At 42.2% G+C, this 24,990-nt stretch overlaps 2 protein-coding genes across 4 annotated transcripts in view; one reads left to right on the top strand and one right to left on the bottom strand.

Annotated features, from left to right (window-relative positions):
- The window catches only part of LOC118091708 (probable acyl-CoA dehydrogenase 6), a 61,594-nt gene extending 50,546 nt beyond the window's left edge, over nt 1–11,048 (top strand). The window contains exons 6-9 of the mRNA XM_035128939.2: nt 931–1,104; nt 5,761–5,922; nt 6,533–6,683; nt 10,074–11,048. Of these exons, the coding sequence (XP_034984830.2) occupies nt 931–1,104; nt 5,761–5,922; nt 6,533–6,683; nt 10,074–10,164 (578 nt within the window). The 3' untranslated portion in view covers nt 10,165–11,048. The remainder of the gene's footprint in view (nt 1–930; nt 1,105–5,760; nt 5,923–6,532; nt 6,684–10,073) is intronic.
- Nucleotides 776–24,771, bottom strand: BET1 (Bet1 golgi vesicular membrane trafficking protein). Of its 3 annotated transcripts, none has more exons than XR_004693425.2 (5): nt 24,549–24,771; nt 18,506–18,621; nt 17,112–17,168; nt 16,038–16,244; nt 776–1,287 (listed from the first exon to the last, which is right to left on the bottom strand). XR_004693425.2 is itself a non-coding variant. In XM_035128940.2 (4 exons), exons 1-4 carry the CDS (start codon nt 24,565–24,567, stop codon nt 16,089–16,091), a joined length of 348 nt encoding a protein of 115 aa, XP_034984831.1. In that variant the 5' UTR covers nt 24,568–24,771; the 3' UTR covers nt 15,868–16,088. The 3 variants fall into 3 exon arrangements, 1 of the variants encoding a protein (XP_034984831.1); XR_009558399.1 differs by lacking the exon at nt 776–1,287 and adding an exon at nt 6,015–9,504; XM_035128940.2 differs by lacking the exon at nt 776–1,287 and having other exon boundaries at nt 15,868–16,244.
- Between the last annotated feature and the right edge of the window lie 219 nt (nt 24,772–24,990).

Below are 24,990 nucleotides of genomic sequence, written 5' to 3'. Positions count from 1 at the left end.
CTCCTTGGGGGGAACCCTGGGAGGCTGTTAGCAGCCAGAGTGAACAATGCTGAGCTGCCGGTAGGCAGACCAATGGCTTGACTTGGTCTAAGGCAGCTTCCTATGATACTGTACATATAGTCCGACACAGAGCTGCTTATCCCTGGCATGCCAACACATGGTTAAAAAGAGAAGAAGTCCCAGGATGATTCCGTAGCCTTGTTTTGCTGACTGTCTCAGGTCATGTGACCTTAAAGAAAATAGCATTTATCTATTTCATTCTGACCTCCACCCAGCTAAGAGAACAAAGATGAATTTTTCCCTTCTCTCAACCCACTCCTTCCCATTTTCTTCAAATGCTTTTCTTAAAAAGCTCACTTATCCTGGAATGACCCGAGGTTAATTGTTGCGTTGTGTTTTGCTCTCAGAACCATATTCTGGATGGGAATGGAGGGTACATTCTCAAGGGTTTAGATACTTGAATGACACTGAAAGACTGAATAAATTTCATACTAATTCTCTGCATTTTTTTACATGTTTTGTTTCCTTTATTAATCAAGATTCTAACGTTTTACCATAATAAGCAACCTGGACAGTTTTGACATTTTTCAGTTTGAAACTCAGATTACTCTCATTAGGAAGCTGTTCCTGTTTTTCAGGATTATGAAAAGCAAGACCTTTTTTTTTAAATCTTGAGAATTCTGATTTGCTGATTAACAACAGCACCACCGTTTTTACAGATGAGGTAGAAATGGAAGTATTTACCTTATCTTAGGGTTGGTTTTTTTTTAAAAAAAAAAAAACCCACACACTTGCATGTGTTCTTAAATTTTAACATCTTATGTGTTTAAAACAGAAGACTCTTGGTTATACCTTTTAAAAAGAAAATACCACAGTTGCGCTTGGGACTAATTGTTTCCTGTCTGTTTTTCCACAAACACTTATTTTTAGGTGTTCACATTGCTAAAAAAATCGACAAGATGGGCATGCGGTCATCCGACACGGCACAAATCTTTTTTGAAGATGTCAGAGTTCCCAGAAAATACCTCATTGGGGAGGAAGGAATGGGCTTTACGTATCAGATGTTGCAATTCCAAGAGGAGCGAATGTGGGGAGTAGCCAACAGTAAGTCTTTTGGACAGTGATAAAGCCTGTCCCTTACATAACAATGTACAAAATGCTTTTTGGTGCTAGAACACAGCCATATCTTGATGGGGATTTTGAAAGCCCTTACTTTTGCTGAACACCAAATACTTTGGTATGCGCTGGCAAAGTCAGTTTTTTCCTCCCTTCTGCATCCTTGACGGTCTGTGTGCAGAAAAATACATAAATGAAAGTTCAACAAGCAGGAGTCCACAAATAGAACAAAAAGTTCCATTTCTGACTCAGTATAAGGCAGCTCCCTATGTTCTTATAAGTTAGCAGTTGTCATTTTTCCAGGGGGCCTTTCAGAACTCGGCTGTACATGCTTATTACGAAAAGGTCCTCCTAGAAAATGTGTAGAATTTTCTTGCACTTAATCTTACCCTCTGCTTCGCTCAGCACCCAAAATAATAAGAAATTAACTTTCCCCCCTTTCCTTAACTAGGGTTTTTAGTGCATTTTTTATAACACACATAGTACTGCCATCTGCTTCACAATGCCATTACGATGGATTAAAAAAACAAAAACAAAACTCCCTGTTGGAAATGCCATTTTCTTAATTTTATTATAGAGGTCACTTTTATATGTTCTTATAATAAGTGCAAGAAATCAATGCTTGAATTCTGCTTCTGCAGTCCTTATGGGAAACAAAGTTTTATTGGGTTGCTGCCAACCAGCTTCTACTCAGAGCAGACCTATTGAAATTACCATAATATAATTTCAGTGGGTCTGTTCTGACTATGCCCAGCATTGATACAATCCATTTTATTTCTTTATATATACTGCCTAATGTCATGGTGGCATCCAAGTAGTTTACAAAACATGTAAACCAGTTACACAACATTGTTTAAATACAAAACAATTAGAAATACACCAGGCTGTTACAACAGCATGTCAATTAAAGCAGGAGACTTTCATGAAGAGACCAAGGGAATGCTTGCATTCCAATCTTCGCTAATTTCCCCTTGTTTTATTTATACTGTATGCCACCTTTCTGCCAAGGCACCCAAGGCAGCTTGCAAATTGAAATAAACCTATGGTGTGAAATACAGATTAACACTTGCAAAAGGTGTGTGATGGGTGGAGCTGTGGTCTAAACCACTGAGCCTCTTGGGCTTGCCGATCAGGTGGTTGGTGATTCGAATCCCCTCAACAGTGAGCTCCCATTGCTCTGTCCCAGCAGTTTGATAGCATACCTGCACAAGTAGATAAATAGGTACTACTGTGGCAGGAGGTAAACAGTGTTTCTGTGCGCCCTGCTTTCCGTCACAGTGTTCCGTTGCACCAGAAGCGGTTTAGTCATGCTGGCCACATGACCCGGAAAGCCGTCTGTGGACAAACGCCGGCTCCCTTGGCCTGAAAGCAAGATGAGCATCGCAACCCCATAGTCGCCTTTGACTGGACTTAACCGTCCCGGGGTCCTTTACCTTTTACCACTTGTGCAACTCCCTCCCCACAGAGGTGCGTCTGGCACCTTCATGATACAGCTTCCAGCAAATGCTGAATATACATACCTCTTTATCCTGGCTTTTGACACTTGAGTTGCATATTTTTAGGACACACTTTCTTAGGTAGGTAGACATGTTGGTCTGACGCAGTCAAAATAAATAAAAAAATTGTCCAGTAGCACCTTAAGGTAAAGGTAAAGGGACCCCTGACCATTAGGTCCAGTCGTGACCGACTCTGGGGATTCGCGCTCATCTCGCATTATTGGCCGAGGGAGCCGGCGTATAGTTTCCAGATCATGTGGCCAGCATGACAAAGCCACTTCTGGCGAACCAGAGCAGCACACGGAAACGCCATTTACCTTCCCGCTATAGCGGTTCCTATTTATCTACTTGCATTTTGATGTGCTTTCGAACTGCTAGGTTGGCAGGAGCTGGGACCGAGCAACGGGAGCTCACCCCGCCACAGGGATTCGAACCGCTGACCTTCTGATCAGCAAGCCCTAGGCTCAGTGGTTTAACCCACAGAGCCACCCGGGTCCCTTCCAGTAGCACCTTAGAGACCATCTAAAGAAGTGTGCATGCACACGAAAGCTTATACCCAGAACAAACTTAGTTGGTCTCTAAGTGGTACTGGAGTCTTTGTTTGTTTGTTTCGACCTCCTTTTTATGTTGTTTTGAACCATTTTTTAAATACTCATGCAGTCATAGAATTGTAGAGTTGAAAAGGGATCCTCAGGGCCATCTAGTCCAACCCTCTGCAATGCAGGAATATCAACACACGGTTTCCCACCCAATTTGAAACCATACCAGACCCTGCTTAGCTTTCCAAATGTGCCAGCAATTGTACTGCGGCACCACTAGGAGGACTACTGTGTTATAACATCGTAACCCACCCTGGGATCTTGAGAGCAAAGAGCAGGTAATTAATAATAATAATTCTGTCATGGCACACAGGTCTTAAGTAGTTTATTCATTTTGAAAATTTATGAACCTCCTGATAAAGAATAAGATAAAATTATCCAAGCGGTATACAAGTGCAGTTATATATAGAACAGGTACATCAGTAGAGCATGAGACTTAATCTCAGGGTCATGGGTTCGAGTCCCACACTGGGCAAGAGATTCCTGTGTTGCAGGGGGGTTGGATTCCATGACCTTCGTGGTCCCTTCCAATTCTACAATTCTATGGTTAACATGACAAAAATATACAAACCAATTAAAAGCAAATATGGTATCAGCAAGACATTTAAGTTACTGTATTTTTTTGCCCCATAAAACACACCTGACCATAAGATGCACCTAGTTTTTTAGAGGAGCAAAGTGGAAAAGCCCCATTTTTTTGAGGATCAGCTCAAAATTGTTGAGCTTACTTTGCAAAGGGAAAAAAATTCTGTTTTTATGGGGTTCAACTCACAGTTCTGCAGCTTCTTTAGGAAGGGAAAGGGAGCCGTTTCTACAGTTTCCAGACAGATAATCTAATCAGCCAGTCACATGTTGCTGGGGCAACAAACCGCCTCCGTCTGCAGAACATTCAACAACGGAGGCCTGGGCAAGGAGGCGGGGCCAGAAAGGGAGCCAGCGATCGACCACACATTCGCTCCATAAGACGCACAGACATTTTCCCTTACTTTTTAAGGAGGAAAAAAGTGTCTCTTATGGAGCGAAAAATACGGTAAGTATAATGTCTGGATAGGTTTTCTGATACAAGTTTTTTCAGCCACTGCCTAGACCAGTGTTTCTCAACCTTTTTTGGGCCACGGCACACTTGTTCCGTGAAAAAAATCACGAGGCACACCACCATTAAAAAAGTTAAAAAATTTAACTCTGTGCCGCCCTATATTATAATTATGACTGTAAGAAACACTTGCCAAATATTGCTTTCCGGCGGGTCAGTGTTGTGTATTGGCGGCCGCCAGGCTCGTTTGCACTGAGCTTTAGGAAAGAGGAGGAGAAGTATTGCTTTCCGGCGGGTCAGTGCTGCTTATTGGTGGCCGCCAGGCACGTGACAATGCAAATCGCCCTTCTCGTCGCCGCACGTCGCGGCACACCAGCCAGCGTCTTGCGGCACACTAGTGTGCCGCGGAACAGTGGTTGAGAAACGCTGGCCTAGACCAGCAGAGTGAAGGTGCCTGTTTGATGTCAGGAGGCGACCCAGGGGACATGGCGCTGCCACAACACCCTTGACAAAGGGACACCTGAGTTTGCTAAGTGAGCTGTAAAATAGCAACAAAGCAACTTCAGCTTGAGAAGCTGCATATGTTTTCACATGAATGCTGGGAATAACTATTTTTGGCTACACATTTGTTGTGCGGAAGCAGCAGGGGGAATGGAAAATGGCAGGCAGTGTCAAATGTTCAGAGGCACAGTAACACTTAAAAGTCATTTTCCTTCAGTGTTACGCTGAGAACTCGTCTGGGATATGAAAACGTCTTAACAAAGGAAGGCTTCCAGTTGCTTTGCAACTAATGGATTCTTAAGCACTAACGCTGAAGATTAAACGGATTTCTCTCCCTTCTCAACCCTTGAAAACAGTTTTGCCACTGTGACGGTTTATAAAGTGGTTTGCTGTGGCTCAGTGGAAATAGGATTTGGCTGAGATTCATGGGGTGAATTCTTGGTGAACAAAGTACTGTAAGCTCTACTTTGCCGCAATCCAGAGTCCCACAGAAGCTCTAACACACATGCAAAGCTCCCCACAAGGTTCCCTTCTGTGTCTGAAAACACCTCACACGTCGTCTTCTTGTCCTTTAAAGTTGTCCTTTAAAGCTGTTTCCAAACACTAACTTGTTTGGAGGTTGCAAGTTACCCTACCCTGAATTGGGGAATCAGGCCCTCTGTGAATGAACATTATTGTTTGTTGCTTGAGGACTTACATGAGTGAATGGGTCGTCACAGGTGGAACTTTCATTTTTGCCTCTCATCATCTCGCCCACAATGCTTTTCAGTGGTCCATTCACAGAAACACATGTGAAGAAGAGCAATGGAACGGTGCACATGGGTATGTGGACTACGTCTGAACGAAGCAGTCATTGTTTAACCACAGGCTCTAGGGACACACACACACACAACCATATTTACCCTTATCATTATGGGCCACTTCTCTGGTAAAATTCAAAAGATTAGGGTTCATAACCTTTGAGGAAAAGTCATTCATTAAACTCACTTCCTCTTCCATTCTCTAATTCCTATAGTTTTGATGCCACTGGAAAATGTGATACAAGAGACAGTTGATTATACTCGCCAGCGTAAGGCATTCAACCAGCCAATACTTCATAACCAAACAGTGCACTTTCGCCTGGCAGAATTAGCAACGGAGGTGGAACTCCTTCGATCTTTACTCTATCGGGCTATTGGTAAGTGGACTGAAGTTTTGCTTCAGGTATCTGCTTGACGAGGTGTGTGTGTGTGTGAATAGGGTGTGTTCCCATCCTCAACTTTCCAGAGCAGATTTTGAGGGTGCTCGGGAGCTTGCTGGCTGGAGAAGATAAACTCCTGTTGTGCAAGTTGGAGTCTGTTACATTCATGCATAGACAGTATTGGGGGGAAACCCCCGCACTATTTTGTTAGAATTTATCTGCTTGTTGGATCAGATCAAAGGCCCAGCTCATGCAACATCCAGCCAGATGCCTCTGGAAAACCCACAAGCAGAACAGTACCACTCTCCCCACCTGTGAATCCCAGCAAGCGGTATTCAGACATACCACCTTTGACTCTGGAGGTAATGCATAGCCATTATGGCTAGCAGCCATCGATAGCCTTATCATCCATGGAGACACATTAAGCCACTACCTTGCTGAAGCTAAGCAGGTCTGGCTGTGGTATCTGCTTGAATGGAACTGCAAGTATGCCGTCTTGGGTTCCATGATGGATGGAAGAAAGACAGAATTAACTATAAAACCTAGCAAACAAAATATCCATATAGGCATTCTTAAAATGTATTCTTTATGTTTTCTTTTATTATAGCTCTGTATATCTGTGGCAATGATGTGACCAAATTTGCATCCATGGCTAAATTAAAGGCAGGGCGTCTAGCTCGGGAATTAACAGATAGTTGTCTCCAGTTCTGGGGAGGAATGGGGTTCACTAATGAGGTGCTGGTGAGCAGACTCTACAGGTGAGTGAATACTCTGTGATCAATATATAGATAGAAGAAATAACCTTTGATTTAAATGTTTTGTTTCTTAAAAAAATTACCAGTGGTATGCATTCTTATTCCTAAATGAGGTTTAATGGTTTGCGGCAAGGTGTTGTACGCTTGGAGTTAATATAAATATGGGGAAGGTATCTTCACGTTATTAAATCCATGCATCCAACATATTTCTTCACAACCCTGTTTTAACCAGTACATCACAATTTGATATTTTAAGTTCAACTGATGGAATTCAGAAAAGTGTACACCCACACAAGAATCGTGCTAAATAGGCAAGCCACTGTTTAGTTCAAGTGTTTATTATTACAGTCGATGGCCAGCATTAAGAAATCAGGATAAGGAGCACATCGTCTATATGTATATAATAAGGGGGGGAATGAAATAAAACAAAGTAATAAAAGTAGCATAAAATGAATTAAAATGGTCATCAGCATTAAACAAATTATAGTCATAGCACAAACTCCAAAGGTGAAAGTTACTTAACAACAGTTCCTGGCATGTGTTGCTTTCTGCAACACAGTACTTTGCCACCCTAAGAGTGATAGATGCATTTTGGTCTGAGAGAAGTAGGACATAAAATGTTTCTGATCAACCTGGCAGATAAGAGGGGCTCAGTGAAGTTTCTAGCAGATCTCCATAAGCAGAGCAGTGTGGGAGGTTATGGGTTGCTGACTAAGAGATAGTTAGTTGGGTTATTGAGTGGTTGGAGTCAGAGTGTGGTTGGAGGTTGAACCTAAATTGCGCTGGCATTCAACATCTTACAGTAGGCCGTTTCAGAGCCACTCCAGCTTTTTCATGTCCCAGAGGGATGAGGGAGCCCAGGGATAAGCCATATAGCTGGCGTTTGTGGGTTGGCTTAACCCATGCACTGACCGCCATCCTGAAGGGTGAGTGGGGCTGAGCCAGTTGGGTGGAAGGTGAGCTTCAGGCAAAGTTGAAAATGGCAAGCCAAGCCCTGGCTTTGGCCTTCTGAAGGCTGACCTCGACATAGGCCAGCATTTGGCATGAAATGGGGTATTTGAAGAATAGTCCTCAGAAATTTAGATTGAATTGCTCTATATTATGTCCCCGACTCTAGTGTAAAACTAAGGGTCATCATAAGAGTGGGTTAGTGATTTGGCCTGAAAGAACCTAATTACATAAATTATTAACTCCTCTGCTACGGTTTAAATAAAAAATAGCAGAAGTATTCTTTTGGGCTGTCAGATCAGCGAATTCTGCTTGTGCCTTCCAGCTGCCATTGGCTTGAAAGACAATGCCCAGGTATCTGAAGGACTTTCTTTACCTGTTCTATATTATGCCCATTTATGAGCCAGCTGCAAAGCATCGGTCTTTCAGCAAAGATCATGACCTCTGTTCGCTGTTTAGTTTAAAATGCAAATCGTACTTTTGGGAATTGAAACTCTTCAGCCAAAAGCAATTTATAAAGTTCCAGTTGTATGTGCAAGTATCCATCTTTGAATCCTGGCCAGGCGGTAGCAGAAATGCTACAGACAGTCCCCTCCCTGCCTTTCTATTCTTCCTTTCTGCAAGGGTATTTGGTAAATTCCTTTGAAAAACTTTGCTTCCTCAAATGAAAGTCAGGGATTGACTTCATTCCTCATCCCCCTTGCCCGGCCCCCCACCAGATATTCAGTATTTTATTCATTTTATTTTTCTGGGGACGGGGAAAGCTTTTCAATAAATGCTCCTACTTTTGCTCAGACTTCATTACTGTTCTCAATGACGTTGTCACAGTAGGGTTTGTCTCTCATAACTGAGCAGCATGTACCCTTAACCTCACTCCCTGGTGATGTTTCTGCGTCTGACGCATAGTAAGCGTCTGACGCATAGGTCAGTTTGCGTTACTACAGCCATCATATCCCATAGCATCTGGCTGCTGCGTTTGGGCTGCAAGTTGCTTCATAGAGGAATACTTTAGTCAGGCTGACAGTCCGTCAGCTGTCTTGTTCTTGGGTTAACCTTTCCAAAATTGCTCTCAGCTATGGAAACATCCCCCCCCCCCCAGTGCTGTGGAAAAAAGAATTTACAAAAAGTCTGCTTACCTCAGTTGCCACGCTCTGGGATTTCTATTTGTCAGCTTCCTTCTCTGTGTCACTCTTTTTACTTTCCCTGTTTAGGGAAGCTTTTAATGTGTGATGGATTTCTGTATTTTAATGTTTGATGGATTTCTGTATTTTAGAATTTCTGTTTTGTTGGAAGCCGCCCAGAGTGGCTGGGGGAACCCAGCCAGATATAAATAATAAATTATTATTATTATGCAAGAGTTTTCATGGAATATCTTGGCTATATGATTGTACAAATGGACACATTGTTTGTGGGTATGTGTCCCTTACTACAAGTGCACTTTAAAAAAAATTTGTTTCTCATGCAAGTAGTTTAGAAATCCCACTTGCTTGGACAAATTAATTTGACCAGCTACTGTAGTTATTTCAACCCACATACTTCAACCCAGCAGTTCTTTCATATGGGAGGAGGCACACATATATTGTCTCATTGGGTGAATATATTCAGTTGGTAAGTTTCCCCATTCACTTCAAAGACTGGGCTGCCTCCATGGGCACAAAGTGTTAAATATTCAGAGCTATCCCCTGAGGAACATAGGAACCTGCCTTATACCAAGTCAGACTATAGGTCCATCCTGCTCAATAGCCAGTGTGGTGTAGTGGTTAAAAGCGGTAGACTCAATCTGGTGAACCGGGTTCGCGTCTCTGCTCCTCCACATGCAGCTGCTGGGTGACCTTGGGCTAGTCACACTTCTCTGAAGTCTGTCAGCCTCACTCACCTCACAGAGTGTTTGTTGTGGGGGAAGAAGGGAAAGGAGAATGTTAGCCGCTTTGAGACTCCTTCGGGTAGTGATAACGCGGGATATCAAAACCAAACTCTTCTTGTTCTTCAATATTATCTACACTGACAGGGCAGAGGCTCTCCAGGATTTCAGATAGGAAATTGCTAACTCTACCTGGAGATACTCAGGGATCTTCTGCGTGCACAGAATACCACTGAGGCAGTCCTTCCCATGCTTGTAAGAAATTAAAGCAAGAGGAAGGATCTGCAAGAAAACGTTGTGGAATGCTCTTGTTAAGCGTTCCAGCCAGCCATGCCCTTTCCCTAGAAAAATGAGGGCTGATGTGTGTAGTTGTTTTTTGACTAAATGATACTGAATATCGGCTGAATAGTTTCCATTTCCAGACTTATTGGTTCATTCATGTAATGGGGAAGAAGGTAACGTCTTTCAGAACCTAAAATTCTTTGCAGTGATAAGAACACCTAACTGCAGTTGTGTTTAAAAGTTGCCAGATGGGACAATCTTCATTTTGCCAATGTTATTTTTGCTTTGTTTTTCCTTTGCAGAGACTCTAGATTGCTCTCCATAGGAGCAGGTGCTGATGAGGTCATGCTTTCTATTATATGCAAGTACATGGACATCTTACCAAAGAAGTAACTCCCAGGACTCCTGCTGATCTCTGCTTACATTTCTGTTAGCTGAATTGGGTATTCTGTAAGTGAGGAAAAAATCTATTCTAAGAGTTACTTACCTTGAATGATCTTAACATTCATGTTGCTGGGATTGTGCCTTATATGGTGATACCATACCTAATAATTGCCAGAAACAAACGTGCAACCTTATTTTACCTCAAATATTATATGGCATGACCTATGCTCACTCTTTCTCTGGTTGGGCAGAGAGATGGACTACTTCTCTGGTTATTCTTACAAAGCTAAAACATTTTAATTATGTCACAAAAACCAGAGCTTTGAGCAGTAGCTTCTGGTAAAGATTGCTTGAGCCACACAGCTTCTGCACACTTGCCAAACAATGTAAAATTATTTACTTTTCCACCAGAAAGTTTTTTCTGGGCCTGCTTTTAATTGCTGTAGAAGTACAATTGTTGATTATTTGCTTTTAAATTCCATATAATAGAAGAACCTCATCATGTGTCAAGAAGAACTTCAAATACCAATAGAGTCTCTTAAATGCCTGTGTGAATCCTCTCTGCTCAAAGGAAAGCTTCTGGCAATTCCTCAATTGGAATAGCAAAGTATTGATTGCACACCTTTGTGTGTGCACAGCACATATCTAGGCTGCTCCAGAGTAATTGTTTAGGTTTATTGTTAGTGTAGCCGTTTTCAGCAAGGAGGCAATTAAAATGGGTAATTCACAGAACATGTTACAAAGCAAACCCCCTAAAATTCTATCTGGTTGGCTAAATTAGTGTAATTTGTTAACGCATCTGACAATCAAGAAGTGGTAATTGACTTTGCAATAAGTTGCAAACAGTGGCTCTGTACTAAGCTGAATAAAAAATATTTTTAAATTTTGAAGAACTGGCTTGTACTATTTCTTTTGTCTGAAGCAAAAACAAAGCCTTACCCATCTGGACAGTGCAAGAGTGAGGCAGTTTACATTTAAAATAGACGATTCAGATCCTGAAACAGTTAAAAAATGATGGGCTTTCATAATAACAACTTTCACTGCTCACAATGCACATTGCTATCTTAAAACTTGCCTGCTTTAAAAGGACTTGTTTTGATCTCTTGCCCCTTATGTGTCCACATGGCTGGCCTTCATCAGGCTAGACAGACGGGGGTAGTAGCCATAGTGAGAAATATCCCTTTCCCCCCCTTAGTTTGCTATTTAGTTGCCCTGCTCTCAGCCTACTAAATCCTAAGTCTGGAACTCCTGGGCAAAAGGGACTGAAGCAGCCACACAGATAGTCTGTCTCACCTGCTTGGCTCGTCAGAGTTGGAAGGACTGGCTAGAGAAGAGAAAAAAGGGGCAAGAACTCTAGTCACAATAGAATGTTTCCCAGGTGCCCCACTCAATCAAGAAGTGAGAGGTCTCTGGACTTGCCTACCCAGCTCAAAGTCCTACCGTCATGACAGCTCAATACCAAGAGTTTTAAATTCACATTATTTTCTCTACTACAGAACTGTTTTAAAAAATATATTTATTGAGTTTTATGATTACAAAACAAGAACTATTCATCAATTCATTCATTTAAAAAAATTAGTGATGAAATAACAATGTTGGAATAAAGAGTAAGATCTAATTTTCTGTTCTTATAAACTGTAGGTGAGGCAGCAGTTCTAGGATTTTAAAAGACAAATACGAGTGTCAAATTCTAGATTTATGCATGTTTTTTCTTCAGTAGGTGGCTTTCTCTGCCCCCAACCCCAACCCCCCATTCACATTTTTTTTGAAGTGGGGGTATTAAGCCAGCTTAGTTTAATATTAAGCACTTTGGTGATTTCTAACATCTTCTAAGTGCCATACAGATATTTAAAAATGAGACCTTCTCTGCTCACAATATAATAGAGGGATGCAGAAGAAATATAGATTGGTGAGGGGAAGAGGAAAAGCAGCATTGCAGCAGTTACTTCTTCGCCAGCTTTTGAATGGGATCTGAGTTGGTCTCCCTCTGACCTTGATGTTCTACCCAGAAAGCTGTAGGCACTGTTGCCCCAAAGGCCTTTGGGCTGGTAAACTCTGTTCTCCCTTTCTTCTAGCTATTAAATTACCTGACTTAGATTGGGAAGCTTCAAATTCACCCAGTCACACAGCTCACTAGGTAAACTTGGGCCAGTCACTAACCTACTTCAGCAGAGTCACTGTGGAAGATAACAAGCAAAATGAATATATGAATTCTGGATAGGATTTCCCCCACCATTTCTAAGAATTACAACAATGGAAGTGCTGTTTTCAGTAAATTGCAGCCATTTTAAAATTTTATAACATTAACTATAAATCATGACACATTTCATTTGAGTATTTTTAAAAAAATACAAATATTAAAAGTTATCTGCAGAAAGGAGTTCTAAAGCACATGAACGCATAACTATATCCTTGCTCCTGCCAATATGGTGCTATGCCGTGCTCTTTTCCAAGGTGCTCACCATGAAGTTGTTACAGTAAGTGCTGCATGTTTTAACAACAAAAAAGAGGTGCTAGTACTGCGTACCCTTGACTACTCCCTGAAAAAAAGCCCTGGTGCCATGTATTTATAGACCTGGTGGAATGGCAAATCTTGATGACCTGAACCCTCCCCTCAACCCTTGTTAATGGGATCGTGTGACTAATCTTATTAAAGATAAGATGCAGTACAACTGAGTTGCCCATCACAAGATCCCCTCAGTGTATACACTCGACCATTTCTGCAATCTAGAGATTTTATTATTATTATTTAATCGTTCACCTCTAGTGCATACAATTCCACAGTACATTGCTCCGGGTAATTTCATAATGGCAGACTAGATTGTCTGAGGTTCTAGATAGATGGGTTATCATCTAATTGGCAAGCAGAAGTTGGGATAGCTTATTTAAAATATTTATAGGCTGCCTTTCTTTACAAAGACCTCTCAAAGATAAATTCCAAGACTGCATGCTCTTTTACCATTTCCTAAAATAGTGGAACTGTGTTAAGATGAGCCCCTCTTAACTTCTGAAAAAATGGCAGCCTGCCAAGGTGAAAGCCCCATATCTCCTAAAGAGCTCCCACAAATTGGGATACAGTGAGACCATGTAATCAGCTGGAAAACTACTTCACTGCTGCAGCATCACTTGTCCTGCAGCTGTCCCAGGAAACTGGCTGACAAAGTAAGGAATTTCCATATTCAGGAAGTATTTTGTACTGAATTAATCAATTTGGCATTACTTCTCAGAAAGAATGTCTGTAGCCATCACAGCAGCTCCAAATATTTTTGTGCTCTGTCTCCTTCCTGAGGCTTGCAAATATGCTTGTACAGTATTTCAACAACCTGGGTTTTGATCAGAGCTTCCTAGTCTAGTATACTGCTCTACATACTGGTGGGTTGGGCCTAATCCAAGGTGGATTGCAAAAGCAGCCCTGGCACCATATAAATTTACCTTAATAAGAAAATGGTTCTGAAATACATTAAGTTAAAGGTGGGGCCCAGGTCTGAAAAGGTTGAAGACTACAACTCTAGAAAATAGTTTAATCTGCAAGAAAAAACAAATGACACTGTCTATACCACAGATAGCAATTTATACTGTAATGCAATGCTATGCATATCTACTCAGAAGTAAATCCAATTAAGTTCAAGCAAAATAAAAAAATTCCTTCAGTAGCACCTTAAAGACCAACTAAGTTTATATTTTGGTATGAGCTTTCGTGTGCATGCACACTTCTTCAGATGCATGCACACGAAAGCTCATACCAAAATATAAACTTAGTTGGTCTTTAAGGTGCTACTGAAGGAATTTTTTTATTTTGCTTCGACTCAGACCAACACGGCTACCTACCTGTAACTAGAACCAATTAAGTTCAATGAGACTGACACCTAGGAAAGTGTAAGAAACATTTGCTGTTATATTAACCAGTACATCTATGTAAAACTATCAGGGTTTAACTAACGAAAACATAAATAATGTAGCAGTATTTTGATTTGGAACAATTTTGCCTAACCCATAGAGGGGCTCAGAACTATTAGCCTACTGAATAATGTTCTCAAAGCTGACAGTACCAGCCCCAATCTAGTAGCACTGAGAATGCCATCTCAGTCCAGTAACTGGAACCAACTGCAGGAATTGCTAATGCAGGCAGAAGATTTGGATGGTCTTCTAGATCAGATTAGGCAGCTTTCAAAGAGGAGAGACATAGTAATGGGAGACATAAAACAACTGAATATCTGTTGCAAGTCAAACTCTGCCAAGAGTGTCTCACCCAATGGGCAGAGCTGCAGCAATAGCCTCCCAGCTCTAGCGTCACTGTCACTTACTAGGAGGTAAGGCAGCCAAGTGCTGGATTGGCGGCACCAGTGCACATATAGTGCCATCCTCAACACTGCCTTACTCCTCCCAGTAAGCAGAAGCAATGCTACTGTGAATTCTAACCTCTGCTAAGAATGAAAGGTCTAATAAATTCCCGTTTTGCTGACAATTTTATCGTTTAGTAGATGAAAGAAAAGGCAAGGAGAACCAGCCACCCTAGACCCGAGTCTCACCAATAAGAACTGGTTGAGGAGATGGAAGCAGTGGGAGCTTGGGTGAAGAGGTAATGCTATGTTGAGATTCATGACAAAGATGAAAGGGAAAGCAGAATTAGATGTGCACTCTGGACTGGGTTCAACACGTTTAAAGAAATAAACATGAGTTGGCAGTGTGAAGCGATTAAAAAGGCAACTGTTATTGTGAAGTATTGTATCCAGATTGCAAGAAGTAATAATACTACTTTGCTTTGGTCAGTCCTTATCTAGAGTACTAGGTCCAGTTCTGAGCACTGCCATTCACAAAAGATCCTGATGAGCTAGAATGCATTCCAAGGAAGGCAATGGGGGGTGGGCGGGGGGTTGAGGGACTTGGAGCCTATGTGAAAGGTGGAAAGTTAGGTTGCAGTTTACCCTGGAGAAGAGACAAGTACATTATGATAGCTATTTTCAAATATCTGAAGAGTTGTCACAAAGATTATGGAGCAAATCTAGTCTCTGTTGGTCCAGAATTAAAACTAGTGGATTAGAACACACACACCCCAATATAAGCTGATTGACAATGGAACAGGCTACCTCAGAAGGTGGTAGCCTCTCCTTCATTGGAGGCTTTTAAGTAGGAGCAGGATGCCAACCTATGAAGGATGCTGTAGAAGAGGATTACTTGCATTGGAAGGACCTCTCAGCTCCATGGTTCTATGCACAGGACACAAGAACCATAGAGATCCAGACACAGAAGCCCACTTTCATGCTCACTCCTTGTGGGTTGGACCACTTGTCTATTTTGTTGAAACCCTAACACCACAAAAAAAGCCACAGTCACAAGGCTTCTTAAGAAAGGGAGAAAATTAGCAACACCACACCTCAGCCATTCTTTTTAACAGTTCTGGTTAATGTAAATTCTAACTGCAGGAATGAATAAACTGCCGTGGACACAATCCAGCCAAAGTTAAGCATATGCTGACCTTTCCCATTGAAACGACAAGGCTTAACGGTACTTTGCTTTGCCACGATCATGTACTTCATTAAAAAACAACAACAACTGAGTATAACCTTGCATCATCATCAAATGCAATTCATTCATTTTATTGTTAATGGTATTTGGAAAGTGGAACTGGTGTTTTTAGGCATTAAAAAAAATCCTTTTCACGTCATTCTTAATATATACACTTCACTCCACAATGTTACTTCTCTCTTGGGGGGGGGGGGGCTCTACAAAGTGCTCAGCCTTGAGCGGAATTCAATTTAAGAACCCTACAAAATAAGGGTTTTAAAAATAGATGTAGTTCTGGCCTGATAATCATTGAGGAACCACACGCATTAATACTTAATGCAGTTTATAAAAAATAGCTGATCATTTTTCACAGATACCTTTCTAGGATCTTGACGTGGCGCAAATCATCTCGTATTGGAGAATATCCATCACCTCAATTTAATAATCCAGTAAATTACAAAAAAAACAAACAGTGAGAACAGCATCATGTAGCATAAGAGTTTTGTTTGGCTTCCTCTGGAGAGTGTTTTCAGTCTACCCATTGTGGCACCAAGAAATCCACTTGTTGTATCAAATTCATTGTCCTGCGGTAACAAAGTAGGAAATTAGTCTGTGCTTTATACAATTTTAATTTGCAACACTAAACTCCTAAGAATGGCACCTCAGAGTTGCTGTGAGAATTTGGGGGGGGGGGCAGAAAGACAACCATGCAAACTGCCTTGAGCTCCTTAGAGGAAAGGTGGGATATAAATGTCTCTCTCACACACACACACGTGTGTGTGTGTGTGTGTGTGTGTGTGTGTGTGTGTGTGTGTGTGATAAATAAACAGCTTTGCCCTGATCCAAAGCAGCATGTGTACAAAGTGACTTTTAGAGATTCTTCTTGCAGAGCCACTTTTCAAAGTTAAACTCTTTCCAACCATCTGGTGGAGTCTGACTCTAGCTCTTCCTCCCAAACAGCTGAGCAATGAATTTTTACCTTTTTAGAAAGGGTTCCACAAGCTCAGCTTCACCTATGAAACTGGAAAGGGAGGGGCACCAATTGACAACATGGTTCATCATCCAGGTGGGGAAATCCAGATTCCGCATGTGTAGTTCTGACCAGAAAAGAGCGCTTTTTCTTTTTTAATTAAGAAAACTCTGGCCAGGCACACCACAAAATGTATGGGCATATTTTGACGCTTATGCAAATTCTATGGAGAAATCTCAAAATAATTTAAGTAAACATATGAAAATGTTTGAAAAATTGATACCTAGAAATTTTATTTCTGGAAATAAAAGCACATCTACTACTAGAAGTCAAAATTACGGGTTCTTTAAAAAAATAAAAACCCAACAAATTATATACTGAGACATTTCAGAAAAGAATGTGCAACTAAATTTATCAGTCAGAGAGATAAACAAATTCTAAATTCATCTAAAGGAACTGAATACTTTAATCATATACATACCATTTCAGCTAGCATTTTATTTTGCTGTTTAACTTCTGATCCAATTTCAATGGAAAGCTATGAGAAAAAAGAAGATTGTGATCCCATACTGCTAACTGGATTACATCATGCAAAACTAAGTTTCTTTGGGAAACATCAAACGTAGCTAATATGCTTTCTGGAATCATCTTAAAGATCCAAGATACAGTCAACTCTGAAAATATTCTAAAAGATAATAGTAAATTCTAGTCTACGGCTTTCAGATACTGTATAAAACTTCTCAAACTAATAGCAACTAAAGTATTGACGTTTTGTAGTGTCATGTTACAAATCTTTTGTTCAAATTTCTTTATTTCTTGATATGAGATGCTTCAAGTTATTTAACGTACCACAGTTTTCATTTTCATTCTACTTGAGTATTTTAAACCACCTCTATAGTGCAGCCTTCTACAGCCTGTTTCCCTGATGGGTGTGGTAGTCCAACAACATATGGAGGGCACCAGATTGGGGAAGCCTGCAGTAGAGCACAGTTACCTTCCCCTAGTGTACAATGCCCAATCAAATTAGATTTATTGTATTTTATCTGCAGCACCCTTGCTCTCACATGACACACTGTGGTTCAAATAACATAAGGTGATGGGGATGAGAATTGTCTTGCTTTGACAAAGCCCATTTAGCTATGTTTATTCCATTGGCATAGGGACCCAGGTGGCGCTGTGGTTAAACCACTGAGCCTAGGGCTTGCTGATCAGGTCAGCAGTTCGAATCCCTGTGACGGGGTGAGCTCCCGTTGCTTGGTCCCAGCTCCTGCCAACCTAGCAGTTCGAAAGCACGTCAAAATGCAAGTAGATAAATAGGAACCGCTACAGCGGGAAGGTAAACTGCGTTTCCATGTGCTGCTCTGGTTCGCCAGAAGCGGCTTTGTCATGCTGGCCACATGACCTGGAAGCTATACGCCGGCTCCCTCGGCCAATAATGCGAGATGAGCGCGCAACCCCAGAGTCGGTCACGACTGGACCTAATGGTCAGGGGTCCCTTTACCTTTACCTTATTCCATTGGCATAGGAATAATTTAGCCTGATGGTTTACTGGTAGGTCGGTTAACTGACCTTGCTGACTTATAAGTCCTTTGGGAGTGCAACTCTTAGTCACAGTGTGCCAAATAAGCAGCGCTTCTGCTTTCCCAACCTGTAACTAATATCTTGATTAGCCAGAAAGGTCAGTGGGAGCTCAAATCCAATTAGACGGAAAATTTGTTCCACGAATGAGTCCACTATGCCTTCTGATGGGCAATATTTTGCCCAAATTCAATTAAGCCGTCTCAGTTTTTGCAACTATATTGCTATTACCCTGATTGAGCAAGCATTATGTACGTACTGCCATCAGTTTTAATGCTTCTACAATAATATACTTACTGATTTTATGGTAGTGACTTTTGAACGCAAACTTTCAGTTAACTTCTCATTTTCTTCCTCAAATACACTGTACCCACTGTTGCTGTAGCCATAATTGCCGCCAGCAGCTCCTTCACCTGAGAAGGACATCAGTTTAGACCCCAGAAATAGAGCAAAAAAACAAAACAAACAGGATTTCTAGAGGGGGAAGAGCAATTTCCTTTTATTACACCTGTCTAAAGAGATTGAGGCAGGCATTGGTATTACACAAGATGAAGACCCAAAGTGTATGAAGAAAGGAAATGAAGGGAACACAAACAATTTTTACCTACTCCACCAAATGCCTCCACACAAAACTTTTTCACATACAATTCCAAACCAAAGGGAACCTTTGGATCCAGAAGTGTATATCAGGGGCCAGCAACCTTTTTTAGCCATGGGCCGGTCCACCATCCCTCAGACCATGTGGCGGCCCAGACTATATTTTTAAAAAGAAATGAACAAATTCCTATGCCCCACAAATAACTCAGAGATGCATATGAAATAAAAGCACACATTCTACTCATGTAAAAACATGCTGATTCCCGGACCGTCCGCAGGCCAGATTGCGAAAGCGATTGGGCCGCATCCAGCCGACAGGCCTTAGGTTGCCTACCCACGGTGTATATCATTCAAAAATGATTGAACAGTCCAAAACCACCTCCCATTCCCACAACTTTCATCCTGACAAACATCCAGGTCCATCAATGTTCTTTCCTGCACCTTCCAAAATGCTAATGCCTTGCTGGATCAGATGAATGCACCATCTTGATTATACTTGAACAGAGACTCATATCTGAATGAATTCCTCATGTACATTTAAATGCTACCAGATGGCTCAAAAGATTTACTACACTACAACAATTAGTGGACAGTTATGGATACAGCCAGATACATGCAATATCCATTTTTACAGCATAGATTTTAAGTGTTAAAAGAAACCCCAAATCCATGCTGTAAATATTTCATCACACACACACACACACACACACACACACACACACACCAGTTGCTTCATGCTGTGTCACACAAATGCAAAAACAAGGCCATTAGTGGCATCTCTTGCTGGACTGCAACTCCCATCATTCTTGACCACTGGCCATGCTGGCTGGGTGCTGGGAACTGAAGTCCAACAATGTATTGTTGGCCCCAGGTTCCTCACCCCAGCTTTCACGATTTAAGGAAGTACTGTTTGTAACTCTCTTCAGTGCCTGCAATATGGCATGGCAGAGCTACTTGGAAACAAAATTGAAAGCTCTGCTGCATACATTCAAGTCTCCGAACAAGCAAGTCATAGGAGTCACCAGACTAGAATGAGCAAGGAACTCCTTTTCAACACAATGAAAGTACAAGCTGCCCCAGTCAACACACAAGCTGTTATGTGCACATCTGAAAGAAAATCCACGGTGTAGCCAAATAAACTGAAAATACAACATGTACTGTTTAGAATAATTATTGGCAATTTTAACTGGCCTTAATTTATTTCCAATTTCAATTTTAATCAGTGCTTCAATCTGTAGTCCACCACTTTAAGGAGACTTTGGGAAGCGGACATTACCACAACTTTCAACAGACTGGTTAATGAGATTCTGTCTTTTCCGAAAACAAAGACACCACAAAAAGACAAAACTGTCAGGCAAAAAGATAGCAAGTACTTTTGACCTTTTTCCTGCATTAAAGAGCAATGACTGTTCAACAAAGACCACAAGTGATGTAATTGCAAGTGTTACATGAGTCCACCTAATGTAAACATTGCAGGAGACTGCATTTTGTCGCCAACATGATCCTTTTGGTTGATCTGCATTATTCTTCCCACATAAAAACAAACAAATCAGTCAGAACAATAAATAAATACAAATACAATAAATAAATATAAAATCCAATGTTTAGAACTGTAAAGTTTATAATTGAAAAGTTTACAAGCCTATAAGCCTACCCCACTCCAAGTGGGAGTGCCAAAATGCTTTACACTCTGCCAGTTTACTGAAAACTTTATGGTCTGGAAGACTATTTTACCCCCAATAACAGAAGTGAAATAATGAGTTTTGTTTTATTTATTTTTTATTTATTTTTATTTTTGTGTGTGTGTGTGTGTGTGTGTGTGTGTGTATTAATTTTCCTGTGAAAACTCCATGCACAGAGTTTAGCTGGAACAATATTTACAAGTGGCTAGAACGAAAGATATCAGAGATATTCATTATGCAACTTGTAGAACAGCTCACTGACTTTTCTTAGGAAGCTGCATATCAAATAATTACTTTACTCAGTCAAAGTTCAGTTATGTATCACACTCTAGGGATGTCTTAACCCAGATGTTGTCTGTTTTATGACTGACGCAACATGCAAACCACAGTCAGATTCTTCCAGAATCTCAGCTGTCACTTTCAGACAATGACTCAAAACTGCATCTCTCCCACAAGAATGTTTCTTAAATCCACCAGTGACACTTCTAGTGCACACTTAGCAATTTCACAATTGCAATATTCAAACATCCACATACCTGATCACCAGAAGCAAGTGTCCCTGCCCCACACTGCTACCACAAAGATCCCAAGAGAAGACAACATGAAAGCAAAGAAAATACCCTCACACCTGAGTTCTGTGTGATTAAAAAAAGCAGCAATACCAGTGAGGTGCTACTAATGCCTCACAAGACAGTCTAGCAAAGAGGAGAGAAACCACTGATGAAACTCAGCTTGACTTATGTTTCTCATCAGTCAGGTGAGGCAGTGGAAGTGCTGAATCAGTGCTTGGAAGCTGTAATGGACTGGATAAGGGCTAATAAACAGGTAAGATTCCTCAGTTTTCATCCATGGGTGGTTCATTTGAGAATGGAGGTAAGATTGAACCTGTTCTTGATGAGGCTGCATTCTTCACATGGAGCAAGTTTGTAGCCTGGTGGTCCTGATAGACCTTGCAGTCAGTGGAAGCTAGTTGCAACTGCTCCTGGACAGACAGCCTGACCACAGTTGTCCATGTCCTGATAACATGTTTATTAGACTACTGCAATATGCTGAATGGGAAGCTGCCTTTGAAGACTTGCCAGAAACTTCAATGGGTTATGCTGCTGCTAGTCTGAGACAGCCCAGAGGGATTATATTTTGCCGGGTCTGCAGACTGTCAGTCCATCTCTGGGCATACTTCAAAGTGCTGGTGATCACATCTGAAACAGATTGGGACCTCCGTAGCTTAAGGACCATCTTCTCCCATATGACTATTTTGGGAGCAGAAACCCTCCTCAGAGTTCTTCTACCCTCCTCTACCTAAATACAAGGGGTCTGGCTCAGTTGAGGGTCTATGCAGCTGTGATACATGTGGAATGTTCTCTCAGAATCCCGAGCTTAGCATTACAGTCGTACCTCGGGTTGCGAACACCCCGGGTTACGAACAACTCGGGTTACAAACTGCGCAAACCCAGAAGTATTTTCACGGCGCGTGTGATTTGCGCATGCGCAAAGCGCGTAAATAGCGCTTTGCGCATGCGCAAAATGGCGGTTCGGGTTACGAACTTTTCGGGTTGCGAACTGCGACCCGGAACGGATCGCGTTCGTAACCCGAGGTACCACTGTACACTCAAACAAGGAACCATGCTGGTAAGCCAAGAAGACAGCTGTTTAACTTTGTGATAGCCAGATGTGGGAATGTTGGACTAGGACCTGAGAGCCCAGGGTTCAAATCCCCACTCAGTCATGAAGCTCACTCGGTGACCATGGGCCAGTCTTTGTCTCTTGAGCTCCTTAGAGGCAAGGTGGAATATAAATATAATAATAAATAAGGGATGGGGATCCATTTTCATTGACCTAAGGGCTGCACTCTCTTCTGGACAACCTTCTGACATCACACATCAGTAGTAGGCAGGATCAGAGGCAAAGGTGAGTGGAGCAACTAAGGTAAATTTTACCTTTGTACACACCACTATCTCCCCTCCCTTCCAGGCAAGCAAGAGGCATTATCAGAGTTCAAAGATACATTCCAACCAAGTCAAAACACTTAATGAAGGTGCAAAGTAGGGATGGTGAGGGATGTAGTTAACAAGGTGTAACCTGGAGAGATAGGCCTAGACAGCTGCAACTAGGTCCTGAGCCACAGGTTCCCCACACCCGAAACAAATTGTTTCTGCACTGCAAAGAGAGTAAATTTTGACAAATCAATCCAAATATGGAAAAAAATATGTAAAGAGGAGACAAGAGGGGGAAGAAAACACCTCATCGTGCAGAATTTGTTATAACCAAATTACTGTGCGGGCAACTCTGCAAGTCCCTAATGAATCCACAGGGACTAAGAGTTTGCCAAATACCCTAGCTATCCATTAGTCTGCTGTCCAAATTAGGCGGGTTCATTACAGTACTTGACATTACCATTGTAACAGTAAATGATATTTTCTGTCTTATTCATGAAAATTAGCATTCACCCACCAAAGAGCTGCTGATAAACAGAAAAATATGTCGCAGGTCAAAGAGTGGGAGTTTGTTTCACAGAACTCACTGCTAGAGAGAAAATTTCACAACACTCAGCAGGACGTGATTAACCTGATGAAGACCAGGCTGCATGTGGAGCATCCTTTTGGGAAACGCTGCTGTTTCCATAGTACTGCTACCAGACCTGGAAACAATGAAAGGGGTCTTATCCAGAGTCAGTCCATTGGTCCTTTTAGTTCAGTAAATTACAGTACAGTGATTGGCCGTGGTCTTCCAGGGTTTCAGACAGAGGTCCTTTCCAGTTCTACCTGGAGATGCCAGGGACTGAATCTGGGATTTTGTGTGCTCTGCCACTGAACTATGGCAAGTATAGAGTGAGCACCTCATTTCATTTCTGCATTGGAATTACTAGTTGAAAGGCTTTCTGTGACAAAGATACTGAAACCAGTGCCCAATGTAAGAGAGCAAAGGAAGAGGAATGGTCAAGACAGACACTATTAAGTGTGCGTCAAAAGAAGTGGGATGGCTTCTCACCCCACTTCAAGCACTGGCTAGAAAAAGAACAGTTGTATTGTTGGAAGCAATTGCACCAAAAAGTTTGGGGGAAAATAGGGCGCTGTGGGTTAAAGCACTGAACCAGTGTGTAGTGATTAGAGTGTCAAACTAGGACACTCAAATTGCCAGTCAGCTGTGAAGCTCACTGGATGACCCTGGACCAGTCATGGACTCTCAGTCTAACCTACTTCACAAGGCTGTTGTGAGGATAAAATGGAGGGTGGGGAGAACCATGTGCCCCCCCTTGTGCTCCTTGAAGTAAAGGTAGAATATATGTGTTATTATTCATATTACTATTAGCAACCAACCAGATGCCTATGGGAAGTCCAGCGAATGGTATTCAGAGACATGAAGCTTCTGATTGGGGGGGGGGGGTACTTAAATTTAAAATTCACTAAGTATGGACAGTTCCTTCCCATTCACAGAACATTAGATTACTTATACCGCTGAACTCGAATCTCGGTTCAAAAAGTGAAACTGAAGTACAATTTCTCCCATCACAGCTGTAATTCAATGAAAACACACCAGCCAGCACAACATGAATCACAGGAAACAGATGGCACCGTAGAGATCCACCACTCAAGTTTACAAGGCTCAAGTGAGTGCCTAAGCAAAAACGCGCAGCGGGTTCTGAAATAACAGCTGCAGAGATGTTCAGCTCACAGGCCCAACCCCCGACGGGAGCAGACAATACCAAGGAGTAAGTAAGGAGTAAGTTACAACACGTCTCCTCTCGTCCAGACTGCCCATTTCACGCACGCACACTTTACTCGGGAGTAAGCCCTGCTGGGCTCAGTAGCTACGTACAAAGACCAGGGGACGCTTTACAGAGAGAGGGAACCTGTCCGCCCCCGCGCCAGGTGTTGAAGGGACCCCCCCAACTCCCTCCTGCACCCCAAGAGGAAAACACTGCCCTGGCAGCAAAAGGAAGATTTAGCCTGAAGACCTGGAGAACGGGTTGCTGGTCCCTAGCAACCAGCCAGGGCCTTGGCAACAGGCCTCTCTTCCCCAGAAGCCGCTTAGGCCCGGCTCCCCAACTGCCCCCCACTTACTCAGCCCGGCCCTCCTCATCCTTGCTCTGCCTCTGTGTGGGGTGGGCGAGGAGACGCGGTGAAGCCTCGCTCCTGCGACCCACGGGCCCTTCTCGAAGCCGGCCTTCTTCCGACACTCAGCCGGGCAAAAGTGGGGGAGCTTTACGAAACTCTTTCGCCAGACACAGCTCACCCCACAAACGCCACGACAGCGCTTAAGTCCCGCAAAGCGTTCCGGGTAATGTAGTTCTCGTTGGTTTCCCCCCCGCAAGGTCCTCTGGGTAACGTAGTCCCCGTGAGCGAATGGGAAGAGGCAAAGAGGAAAGGCGGCAGGGCCTGGAGGTTTCTGGGTAATGTAGTTCCAATAGATCCAATCCGGCGATGCCTCCGCTGGGAAATTAAGTTCCACGGGCGAGTAATAAACGTGGATGATGAGATATGGGGCGGGCCTAAATAATCAAAA

This window comes from Zootoca vivipara, chromosome 12 (assembly GCF_963506605.1).
Source record: "Zootoca vivipara chromosome 12, rZooViv1.1, whole genome shotgun sequence".
NCBI classification, from domain to species: Eukaryota; Metazoa; Chordata; class Lepidosauria; order Squamata; family Lacertidae; genus Zootoca; species Zootoca vivipara.
The sequence above is the reverse complement of the archived record's forward strand: the minus strand, read 5'-3'. Positions and strand labels throughout refer to the sequence as shown.

Bases quoted from the DNA above. Each gene is read 5' to 3' on its own strand.
- BET1 (XM_035128940.2), bottom strand. The intron at 17,169-18,505 runs GTAAGTATATTA...TTTTTCTCATAG, and splicing joins AAGTCACTACCATAAAATCA to CTTTCCATTGAAATTGGATC. The intron at 16,245-17,111 runs GTATGTATATGA...TTGTTACCGCAG, and splicing joins ATAAAATGCTAGCTGAAATG to GACAATGAATTTGATACAAC.